The sequence below is a fragment of the Sphaeramia orbicularis genome, chromosome 6 (genome assembly GCF_902148855.1).
Source record: "Sphaeramia orbicularis chromosome 6, fSphaOr1.1, whole genome shotgun sequence".
NCBI classification, from domain to species: domain Eukaryota; kingdom Metazoa; phylum Chordata; class Actinopteri; order Kurtiformes; family Apogonidae; genus Sphaeramia; species Sphaeramia orbicularis.
This window is the reverse complement of record NC_043962.1, coordinates 52,157,874-52,170,615: the sequence shown is the minus strand read 5'-3', so window position 1 is coordinate 52,170,615 and position 12,742 is coordinate 52,157,874. Positions and strand designations below refer to the sequence as shown.

The 12,742-nt window shown below is 37.6% G+C and overlaps 1 protein-coding gene across 2 annotated transcripts in view; it reads left to right on the top strand.

The window, feature by feature from the left end:
* Positions 1-12,742, top strand: part of met (MET proto-oncogene, receptor tyrosine kinase) — a 123,743-nt gene that overhangs the window by 55,445 nt on the left and 55,556 nt on the right. For both annotated transcript variants that reach the window (XM_030137375.1, XM_030137374.1), the window contains exons 4-10: positions 3,253-3,381; positions 4,287-4,463; positions 5,937-6,097; positions 6,596-6,710; positions 9,394-9,530; positions 9,725-9,889; positions 10,551-10,650. In XM_030137375.1, coding sequence (XP_029993235.1) covers positions 3,253-3,381; positions 4,287-4,463; positions 5,937-6,097; positions 6,596-6,710; positions 9,394-9,530; positions 9,725-9,889; positions 10,551-10,650 — 984 coding nt within the window. The remainder of the gene's footprint in view (positions 1-3,252; positions 3,382-4,286; positions 4,464-5,936; positions 6,098-6,595; positions 6,711-9,393; positions 9,531-9,724; positions 9,890-10,550; positions 10,651-12,742) is intronic.

The window sequence follows — 12,742 nt, the reverse complement described above, 5'->3', positions numbered from 1 at the left end:
CAGTGACCCACTGTGGGAATAGTACAGTGACCATGTTTATTGGCCTATTTTCCCTCCATCTGCCTAATACAATAAGCTGTAATTTACACTGCTGTTACCTCCAGAGAGATGCCCGTTGTATGGCTCCATCCCAAGAGGAAAACCACTCATTATACTTGCTGATACAAAGCTAATGTTGATCATGAGGCTTTAACAGTGGGAGGAATTAAGCTGGAAAACAAGACGTTTCTGAGGGCAAGGGATGGAATTACGTTTACAATGTGGACAGTATAAGGTATTTACTGGATGCTCTGAGTCACAGCAACAAATAATGAATGAAATGAAATAATAAATGAAAAAGTCTAGCAGTGTATTGTGCTTTAACTGACAATCATAACATACTGCCATTCCTGCAGAGTCTTATCATTGTGTTACAAGCAGCCAGGTGTGTTATGTAATGTATGTATGTGTGATTTGTTTTTCTGCTGACAACACAAAAAATACTACCTTGTGTGCACTATACATCACAATGATGTATGTATCTGTGTGTGTGTGTGTGTGTGTGTGTGTGTGTGTGTGTGTGTGTGTGTGTGTGTGTGTGTGTGTGTATCTAGAGCAACCACACACCCCATTAGAAGGACCTGTTGAGTTCTGTTTGCTCCGAGGCCTGTAATTGCAGCATATCCACAGATAATAATTGCTGCTCCAGGTGTGTTAACTTCATGTGTGTGTGCTATAGAGAAGGGAAGAGAGAGAATATCATGTACATGGGTATCCAAGCTCATGTTTGAGTGCAGGATCTGAAGCAGTGATTCAGTTTTCCAAGTTAAGAGAATGTATCTGAAATTCTGCATAATCATGCTGATTTGTCTTTACTGCAGATATTGTAACATATCAAACACATTTCTAGCAAATAACTTGAAAAAGGACCGGATTTCATGAACCGCATCTGTGTTATCTACATTCAGGTACAACCGTACATACATACAAACATGCATACAAGGGTTGCACAACATATCTTTTTGGCATCATCTTTGCAGACAGCATGAGTTCAGCAGTCATATCTCAGAATTTGGAATATGGATTTCTGGCTTTAAAAAAAAGGCAGACGTCGACCCAAAACAGATACTTCATTCTAAGTGCATTCATTATGAGTCTCCTAGTGTGTTCAGTCACCTCATTTTATTCCAAGTGTCTTCAAAGCACAGTTTGTTACATTGAAACTAATTTCATAGCATTAAAGTTCACAAAGGGATGATTTGCACTAAGAACAAGGACCTTGGGTTCAATCAGATACAACCATGCTTCCGTCAGTCTGCCCCAGGGCAGCTGTGGCTACCACCACCAGTATGTGAATGAATAATGGATCAATATTGTAAGGGGCTTTGGGTGCCTTGAAAAGTGCTATAGAAATCCATTCCATTATTATTATTAGTAGTAGTAGTAGTAGTAGTAGTAGTAGTAGTAGTACTATTATTGGTATTATTAGTATTTAGTATAACAGAGATGACTCAAAAAAAAAACACAGAAACTTTTTAAGTATTTAAAAATATATATATTTTCTGTACTGATGCATTCAAGGATTCACAAAATCTATATAGTCATTCTAGAAAAAGTAATCCTTTCCAAATAAACCTGTTTAAGTCATCTTGTCATTTTTTTAATATCACAATTTACTGTTAAAGAAAAAAATGTAGCAGTGTCAGTTTTTTTCTAATTTACACATATACAAGCTTACAAAAACAAGAGCATCCTCATGCAAATACTCAAAGGTTAGACACAAAGAAATGAGTTGCTGCCCTGCTGTATCAAAGGTTAATATATCCATATACCTCAAAACAATGTGGTGAAGAGACAGAAGTTTTTATTAGTAGCAAAGAGAAAAAAAATAACTGAGTGTAACGTGGTTAATTTTGGTAAGGATCAGCCAAGATATACTCAGATATAGCAACCTGGCAGAAATCAAGGTGTTCAGTACCATGCAGATCAGGTGGTTTGGTCATGTACTTAGACTGGAAGACCACCTTTCCAAACAGATTATCTATCGGGACACAGTCACCTAGGTACGAAGACACCGTCAAGATTAACCTCTGATCATGCAGCGTCCCTAGCTGCATAGCAGTCATTACAGACTGTAATAGATAGAGGGAATCTGAAACTATCAAGTGGTAAAAGCGCAAGGGAGCCTGAGGATTTAGGCTAAAAATTCAAAAGAAATGTTTGCAACTCTAAAACAAGAAAAGCATCAAAATTTAATAATTTCTTCCTTGTGCCAGTATCAACATTTCCTGAAAATTTCCTGAAAATCCATCCATAACTTTTTGAGTTATCTTGCTAACAAACAAACATGCATGCACACAAAGCAAAGTGATCACAATACCACCTGGAGGAGGTAAAGATCACAATGATTACAGTTATTCATGCTTTGTCATAGTTTACTGCTGTTTTTGCAAAATGGAATTACCATTAAACACCAAAAATGTGAGAAGGGTGCTGCTCCCATTTCTTCATCGCAAACACATGGAAACACATGGCTCAACAAAAACATGTTTTCATTTAATCTTTATCATTTGAATCTGGCGGTGAATGGTATATTTTTCTTTTGGATGTGTGTATTTTTCACTGGTTCCCATTAAAAGAAGCTGAAGGCATTATTCAGAGAGTGATGACATACTCTGGATCATTTTCCTTCCACCAGTCAAAGGCTGCTGGCATTGCACCACAACCTTCCACTTTGCCTTCCTGCAGGCCCGTTTGTGTTCATGTAACACTGTGCCGTGTCTATTGTTGCATCTTCCAGAACGCGTATTACCTTTCACTTGCATTTAAATTATGGTTTGTATCGGTGTACAACAGTGGGAAACGTTTCCAGCATAATGCAGCAACAGTGAAAATATGAAAAACAGTATCAATGTCATCTCAGTTTTTAACCACGTGTCCTCAGATAATGTTTTTACTTCATGTTTCCTGCAAAGAATGAGCTGTTTTCAAGAAAACACTAACCTACATCATATTTGTGCACCTCATGACTTATGTTTGATTATAATGAATTTTCAGGAGCAGATGCAGTGTCTGTAGAAGCCAAACTTTTTCCTGTATATGTTTTATAACAAGGTTTAGAGCAGCCACAAGAAGAAAAACTATTGACATATTGCACATTGTACTGATGTTATTAGTTTATTGGTTAGTTGGAAAAATTGATGGATTGATTTAATGATTTAATGGTAAAATGAGCTCATCAATAACCAGCCTGTTAAAATGTGATCCCTCCAGGTGCTGTTTTCCAGATTCGCCTCTCCTCATGTCAACATCCAGTTGGACTCCAGGCCCGTCTCTGCCAGCGTGGCACTGCTGGATGGTGACATCTCCCACAGATCTCTGCTGTTGGCCACTGGAAACAAGGTGAGGTGCAAGTACACCTTTAGGGATTTGCTGTGATACCTGTTCATCATCAATTCTCTCTGCAGAAATAAAGCAGAAATTTGCAATCTGCAGTTTTAACACCAGATATTTACCCTGGATAGAAGCATAAAAGGTAAATATGTTTCTTGGGGAAATGTTCTGTACTTGAAAGGATCTTTTTTAGGGACATGACCATGAAATGAAGTCACTCTAAACCATTTCGTCAACTTTCTAACATTGTAGACAGGGTTGGATTTCATTTGTTTTGCAAAGCACAACTGAACAATATGCATCAAGAAAATGAAGTGATCAGCATAGAGACACATAATTTGATGGATCTGACAGTTTGAAACTGATTCTGGATTCCCATCTCAATTTTGATTCATTTCAGTTCAGTTTTAGTTACATAGTCCAATTTGACAAATCACAGAATGTGTACAAAGACAACACTTTCTGTCCTTCAACCTACAGTCCAAGTAAGGAAAAAGTCATCCCAAGAGAAACTTAAATGGGAAGAAAATTGAAGAAACCTCCAAGATTGGCAGTCATTACAACTGTAATAGTAAATATACACATATTGTATGCTATATGCAGCAAAATAAGTGTTTAGAATATGGGTGCAATGATAATGAGCAGTAGTTCTTTCTAGTTCTTTCCTCTGCATAACAGGAAGGGGTTTGACAAAAAAACTAGCAAAGAAATGGCTCTTCTCAATGTCTAGTGGGTTTGATGTTCGCTAAGGCTAACAGTTAGGGAGAGCTCCATTTATTACAGAAAATAAAGTCTGTGGTCTTGTATTTTTTCTGTACTAAAGCTTGATAGACCTCCACTATTGTCAAACATACCATTACACTATCACTTTCACATACCCTTTTTACATGTCACATTTTTCCTTCTTTCTTCAGATCACGAAGGTCCCTCTGATTGGCCCTGGGTGTGACCAGCTGACCACATGCACATCCTGTTTGCTGTCATCGCGGGTGACAGAATGTGGCTGGTGTGATGGGCGCTGCACCAGAGCCCACCAGTGCCCAGCCCCCTCCACATGGACACAGGACTTCTGCATCCCTGTCATCACCAAGGTAACACCGGACACTTCGCTTGACATAAAACAGTTTTAGGCAAATAGTTTTTCCTTTGGAGGATGCATACATATTATCACTGCCTGTTGTCAACTTTTGTTTTCAGACACTTCATTTATTTCTTGTTCATTTCCTCACTCTTCCAACACTAATAACCTGAACCTCACATCAAATCTTAAGTAACTTTCCATCTTGGTGCTGGCTCAGTTTCTGGGACGTCTACTGAGTGATCACATCAGGTTAAAGCTTCTCTCCTTCTGGCTTGTCTAGTTTTAATCTTACTTCAAAAACAACTCATGTAATACTTCTCTTGAACCTGTGAGGTTGTCTCTGTGTCTGTGAAGGTTGTGGTGGAGATTTTACAGCAGCGTGGTCCTTTACAGCCAGACATTGCATAGTGGTTTTCATTCTCTCGAATTTTAATGCTGAGCCTCATGCTGTCAGACTGTCCCTATTTAAGCCCAACTACCCTCACTGCCCGAAACAAACAACATGGGTTTATAACACAGGAACTAGTAAAAACGCCTAGTGTGAAAACATTGTAAACAGTGCACAAAGGTTGTAAGGATATTTCTCACACAATGCGTATCTGGTAACTTTTCTTCTAGGGTTGAGAAGTATAGCAAATTAATTCAGTTAATTGAGCTTTTGGTCTCTGAAAATGTCTACATCACAAAATCAAGGTTATTCCTCTGGAGACTTTTCTTGTTCAGCAAAAATTCAGAATTCACCCTGTTTGCTTCTTGCAGTATATAAACGGTGAATGTGATTCTCCATTCATATAGATTTAGTAGAGTGAGTATTTTCCAATCATGTTTTTCTGCAGTTCTTGTAGCCGGAAATCAGTTGAATAAAATTGAAAACAATCTATGTCATTGAAAAAGAAATTGAGATTATAATTTTTTGGCCATTAGACATAACATTCGTTTAATACAGGTCACACAACAGATAACATATGAGTGTAGAAACTACACAGTGCCAGTCAGCTCTATGGGACAACCCTCTCTGTGAAAGAGATTTTGTTTAGACCTGAAAATCAGATGTAGGGCCATGTTTTCAGATCAGCTTTTACAGAGAAACACAATCAATATAAAAAAGACAACTTTATATATTTCAGTATCACATATTAAACATAAATAAAGTCAAATATTAAAATGTGTCATTTTTAAAATTAATGAACAAAGACAAATCCTGATGAAATGGCCTCAAATTTCTTCCGGTGTTAAATGTATATTATATATGTGTGACGATGGAAACATAACCACCAGAATAAAAAAGCATGAAACAGAGGACCAGGAATGTCCTCTTTGAAACAAGAACCAAAGAATAAATAGCAGGAATTTTTCTAAGATTTGACAGAATCTAAATGATGAGCAAAATTTTCATTTGATAACAAGCCAGTGATTTGTTCTGTTTATATTAATGCAAGTATATTAACGCAACTAAAATGTTTTGTTTTGGGTTTTTTTTAAGATCTGGCCAACATCTGGACCAATACGGGGCTCTACAGCTGTGACAATATGTGGACAGAACTTCGGCTTTGACAAGACAGAGAGTTTCAAGGCCTCGTTGGTTTCAGTGGAGGTGGCGGGGGCTCCCTGCAAATTAACACGACAAGATGGATACAATCACAGGTCTGTGATTCATGTCAAATCTACGTGTGCATTCTGTGTAGGGATGCTCATGCATACCCTCTGCATGAAAAAGGGACAGAGTATATTTATAAGATAAAGGGATGTGTACATTGGCATCCAGTAGCAGCAGTGTTGGTTTAACAGACATTATTGTGTGGAAGTAAGAATGTTAAAGACCCCCCCTCCACCCCTCTCTGCTGCTGCTTCAACACATGACTCCCCTAACTGAAAAATTGCTGGGAAAAGTTGCTGGATCCAGTTTTTTCACTCAAGTCAAATGCAATGGGGCCATGTCTCATTGAAAAGCCCCCTTTTGCTACAAACAAGATCATTACAAATTGGAAAAAATAAGAACACTGCCTACTCACTCCCAGAAGAAGAAGATGGGCCCTTTGTGTGTTCCTCCAGGGCAATAGACGATCATTTAATTAGGCTAAATGCTGGGCTGCGGGACAGTGGATAATGCTTGGTCTTTGTGTTGTTTTGGGGGGGTTGTAGGTGGACTGAGATGCAGTGTTCCCCTGTGTTCAGTGGGAACTTCACCCCATCAGGAGACACAGTCAAGGTTACGACTGGAAATAAGGTAGCCAAGATGGATGGCTTCACCTTTGTGGTAAGAAATTGCACATCTGCAAAGTAGATTTACACATCTACTTTACGGAAAATGAGCACAGGAGACAAAAGAATGTCACATATTGAAAGGAGATTAGAAGACTTCAGTGCAAAGCATAATTAGAATGCAGCCACCATCTCAATGCATATTTTAGTCACATATATATCATAGTTTTGTGCTAGATGTAATAAACAGCCTCTGAGGTCTAGATGCCATCAGGGAACTAATCAGCAGAGTTCGGTGTGTTATCCATTTATATCCATTCTGGAAACATTAGTGTAATTAGTGTCATATTTTAACTCTACAGGCATTAATTTTATTATTATTATTATTATTATCATTATTATTATTATTATTATTATTATTATTACTACTTATATATCATTATGACTACTATCACTGCTATCACTTTATTATAACTTATCCTGTGATTATTAAACTATATATAAAACATATATGCATGTTAATATGTAGGATCAATTAAGTTCTATCTAATATAATGTAATCTAATTCAGGTCTAACTTTCATTAAAATTTTAAAAGAGGAATATAATAGTTAGCATAAACCAGTTAGGAACTTACCTTAATCTGCACAATCAAAAACAGGTTTTTCTTTAATTTTCATAAGCATATAGCTGTGTTACCCATTTATGTCCATTCTGGAAATAGTAGTGTAACAAACAAAATACTAGCCAATTGTAGTTCAATTCTACAAACATATTTTCAAGTTTAACGTATATTAAAATTTTAAAAGAAATATATTTTTGAACATTAACAAGAACCGCAACTTCAGTCAGATCAATTCCCTGCATTATAAAGACTAGCCGCTGTGTGTTTGGAAAAAAATGTCTTGACTTTGATATTTAGTCCCTATAATCTAATCAGTCTGACTCTTTGTGGTCATTCTGTCAAACTGTTCCTAATATGTAAAGGTGAATAAGACAGACAGATCTTCTTATGGAGATATACTGTGAATGAACATAAAAATAAAATAAAGTTAAATAGAAGAAGTGGACAGATAAAAGCTTAGAAATTAGTTTAGAGATAGACGTGTCAACTCTAAAGAACCAAAAACCAAATCCATTAAGAATCGTATTAATCAGACATTTCTAGGTTCTCACATGCTCTCACACTGTAAATTAGTTTTAGAGATGTAATTCCAATGTAGGCTTGGGGATCAACCTTAATTTGCCACATGATCTTCTTTTCAGATGGATCATACAATATATCTATTCAGCTAAGATTTATTAGTTCATTATTCATCATCAGTTCATCATTTTTCATTAGTGTAATTACAGTACATTACAGAGATGTTTGCACTAACTTATGGGTTTGTAGCATAGTCATGAGCACACGTTGCTAGACTAGTGACTTTATTTCAGTCTGTTTATAGTGAAACATTGGGGCTTTTTTGCAAAGTTTGTGCAAAGCATTATATATCTGCTGAAGAACAAAATGATAGAGAATTGCCACAAGCCTGTGATCTGCAGTTTTAACTTTCAAACTCTGACATGCAGTAAGTTGGATTTATACAGACATTTTTGAGATGCGTTTGAGTGAAAGCACTTCTGAATCCTTCAGGAAGGAGCAGAAAAATTAGAGCTGCAATCTGCATAATTAATAAAACACCACAGCTGTATCAGGAAAATGTGGAGTGATCGATGCAAAAATACAGATTTTGTAATCAGCTTCAACAATATTTACTAAACAAAGAAAACTAGTTTGGTGGTTAACTTGTCTGCATTTCATTAGAGGTAAGGAACGTGTGAATCAAATCATGGATCAAGACTCCATTGATCCTCATATGATGCTTTAATTCAGTTCAATTCAACTTTATTTATAGAGCACATTTCATGCACAAGGCAGACTCAATGTGCTTCACAACAGATATATAACATAAAAACATAAAAATAAAAAGACACACAGGGCTTTACAGAATTAGTTGGATATGAAAACAAACAACAGTCAAATAAACAGTCGAAGAAGGGAATGGATTAATGTCCAGGGCATCCCGTCATAAGACCCTCCTTCTCAGCAAGGAAAAACTCCAAAAATCCAGATCGATCAGACCTACCCAGAAAGAACCCTACAGATACACCAATTGTGAACTTCTGGGCCAGTGTTTAAAATAACATTTTGGCTCACAGTTAACACAAGTGTCTTTTTTTCTGTGGGTCTCTTTTATCTTCATGATCTTTCTTTCCATCAGTGACATGTTCTTATTTGCTGATAGCCAATTGCAATCAGCAACTCCAATATTACCTTATACCGATGTTCCAACAATATGCACAGGCGATAAAGTACATCCTCAGCAATAGACTCTGCTGATATTAAATACAGATGTTAATATTCACCAAATTCCCACGTAAGCATATGTCATATCACTTGCTACTATTTCAATAAACTGATTAGCTTACACTTTCATTTAAACACTTACATTCAATAATAACATTCTTTTTCATCTTTACATCCTACAGACTAGTCCCCGGTAAGAAGGCATCACTGTGGTTACATCATATAACAATGTATTTCCCATCTCTTGTCTCGGTGCACATGATGAACAAACATATCTGTGTCATCTCATGGCTAAATACATGTTTATTTGGTCTTTCAGTCTCATCAATTTAGATGAGACTGAAAGACACATTAGTCAGATTTGGTGGATGTCTCATGTTTGCATGCAGGACCCGGTGATCCATGAAATCTTCCCAACATTCGGGCCAAAGTCTGGAAACACAATGTTGACCATCAGAGGAGCCTTCCTGGACACCGGAAACAAGAGAGAGGTGACTGTGGGTAAAGCAGCTTGTAAGATCCAGAGGTCAGTTCACATTTTATGGCATTTTCAATTCTATTTTCTGCTGGTTAGGTTTAGGGCTTTAATTTTTTTGTCTTTTCACACTTAAACCGGAATGGTTAATACTTTTCAGTAGGACTAGTTCAATGTAGGGAAGAAGAAAATGACAAAATAGTACATCCTCACACCTTTGCCCCTTCCCTACCCTCTGCCATCAGCTTGTCGTTCAGCATGCTGACCTGTAAGACGCCTCCTCATGCCGTTCCCTCCAAGCAACCAGTGAAGCTCAGTATCGATTCGGTGGAGCGCCATGCACCGTTTCAATTCACCTACAACCAGGATCCAATCATCAACAGCATCCAGCCATCACGCTCATTTGTCAGGTGAGGCGCGGACTAATTCAAAATTTATTTTTAGACCACCTTAGAATCATTATTATCATTATTGTTAGCTTTTATTGAATCAGTTTGGTTTCCAGATTTAGTTTTATTTTGAGGAACTGACTAGTTTTGGTTTGGTTTTTAATGTTAAATGAAAAATGAAGCTTTTTTCATGTGCAGTTCTATTTTATTTGTCGTTCATTTAGCATTTAAGTTGTTTTGTCTGTTTTTTCATTAGTTAAACATATTTTTCTCCACCAGTTTTGGTCTTCTTTTGTTAATTGTAATAACCCTGGTCTAAATTTTCAGCTCAAAGTCCTTATGCTCCACATCTGTGTAGTGACCTGCACTGAACTCCTCATGTTCATATGTATTTCACGTATGGGTTGGATATCAGTGTCAGTGTCGGCTTAAGTCATTTCCTTCAGGTTAGCTCCTGTGTGTTGCAGTCCGCTTTAAAGTAAATATTACAGGAGGCGACTGTTGGTGGACAGGCAGAGACAGATTAATGCTTCAGTTTTACAGCAAGAGGAAATGAGTAGGAGGTGGTGAGTGGCTAAACTTCGAACACTAACAGCAGCACCTTCCCGGTGGGGATCTACTGTATCTCCATGTGATGCTGATGCTGACATCCATTCTCATCTCCCTCTCTCCCTCTCTGTAGTGGTGGCTGCACAGTGTCAGCTCACGGCTTCTTCCTCCAGTCCGGCCTCCAGCCCCAGATGGTCCTCACCACCAGTCAGGATGCTCAGGTCTTCCATGTGGTGAGTCCAACCAGACATTTTATTAGGGAGTTTTCAAAGTCACCTGTTAAGTAATGATAGTTCGGTCAAAACTGAATTATCACTAATGATGCTGTGAACAAAACCACAGGAGAAGAGAATGCTTTTGCAACAAGCACTTTATAGACGTGTTTTACATTTAGCAGCAACAAGTATAATTGACAAAAGGTTGTATCTTTGCTCCTCTGTTTGCTACAGCTTCTAAATGTGAAAGAGATGTTGAAATGTTTTTGGAAGGAAAACCAAGCTCTGTGAAGTCACTAACACTGCCTTTTTAGTCCAAATGAGGAACAAGTTTGATTCTTGTTTAACCATAAAAGGTTTTCTCGACGCAGTAGAGCAGTGATTTGCTCATTTTTCAGTACTCTTCAGTACTCAAAATACTGAGCCATATAATTGAAGAAGCAAAAGGTGATTTTCATTATTGTTTTTTGATCACTGCAAAACAAGAATGATGTTTTTATTGCCTTAGAATGGGCTGTTTATATCTGCAAAGGAAGCAGGCTGCCTTCCACAGCATCTACCATGTTTACACAGTAGCTATGTGTGGACTTCTTGGTTGTCTTTCTTCTTCATCATTTGAGTGTGGACCACAGTTATGAACAAGGTTGTTGTTTGGAGTTGTTAATAGTCACCATAGGGGAGGCTGAGTCCAGGGGGGTTCAGCAATTTTACCACTAGATTTCACTAAAGCTTCCACATTGAACCTGTAAGGACCTTTGTCCCACCTCATAAGGTAATAGTTTTTGTGGTCATCAGGGTGAACTCTGCAGACCTGTGTTGTACGTAGGCTAGGATGCTCCTCTACGTGTAGCCTTTAGTTTGTTTGAATCCAACCGTGGTGCATTTTCCATCTTGTGAAGTGATTCCTTTGGGAATTGCACCAAGATCTGATGGAGGAGGTGGTGTTTGTCTGTTTGTGATCTCCAGAGCAGTCTTTTTTCTTTTTTTTTTTTTTGTTGAAAACACCCAGACTGCAAGCAAACACCCTATGCAAAACAGTTTGTAATATTTAATATTTGAGCCATACTTAGAAGAAGCCAGCTATTCTTAAATTACTTCTTCTTAAGGCAATAAACACATTTTGCATGTTTAGCTAGATTTCTTAAAACTAGCATCAACCATAGGCCTTAGAAGTAGAAAGAAATGCCACAGTTTTTAGATGAGAAATTGTGAAAGAGATCTCACTAAAATGGGGGGGGGGTCATGTTCCACAATCATGAAAGCTATTATTTTAAATATTAGATGGATTACTAGAGTTTTTCAGTAAGAAATATACCTGACAACATGATCTTTATTCTTTGAAAAAAATAAGACTTTTGTTTTCAATGCATTCCACTCCTATCTTTTATGAACACCTGATTTCTTCTTGTTTTTGATCAAGTGATATCTTCTTGTTTTTGATCAAGTGAGTCACCCACTACAAAGTTTTTTTCATCACTAATAAAAACAAATCAGACATTTCCCTACAAGCAAGAACATCAGTGACTCCACATTCTAGACTTAAACCTGACTTCAGTCCAGGACGAAATCGAGCTAAAGTAATGCTGTTTGCAGATTCACATATGCTACACAAATCTATAAATAAAATTTAGTGTAAGAGCAGAGCAGGTGCTGACGTTAAACATCTGGAAGCTGCAGTGTCTCTGGGCTTTCACCAGCCTCATATTGTCACTGTGCTGTTTCTGTACCAGCACCACAGATGTATAGAATGTAGAGAGTACACAAAGTTTTCTTCAGCTACTGCCCTAAACAAGAATTTGCAATCCTGCCTAAATCTGAAATATCACTGCTTAAATCTTGGCCTGAATATTTTATCTGATCGCATACCTTAAGCTGCACCAGAAAAATCAGGAGATCTGTCTTCCTTAGGTCTGACAGTCATAATATGGACACTCCCTGAGGCGTTTTATATCCTGGAGCTGAACCTATTTCATGAACAGCTTTAAAATTTCAGCGTCACAGGCATGGTGTTGTCATTATACATTTGACGCCTGCAAAACCCATGCCCAACAATGGAAAAGAGCTAAAGTGTCAGACAAACATGAGAAGACAGGAAATGGAAAGTCCACAG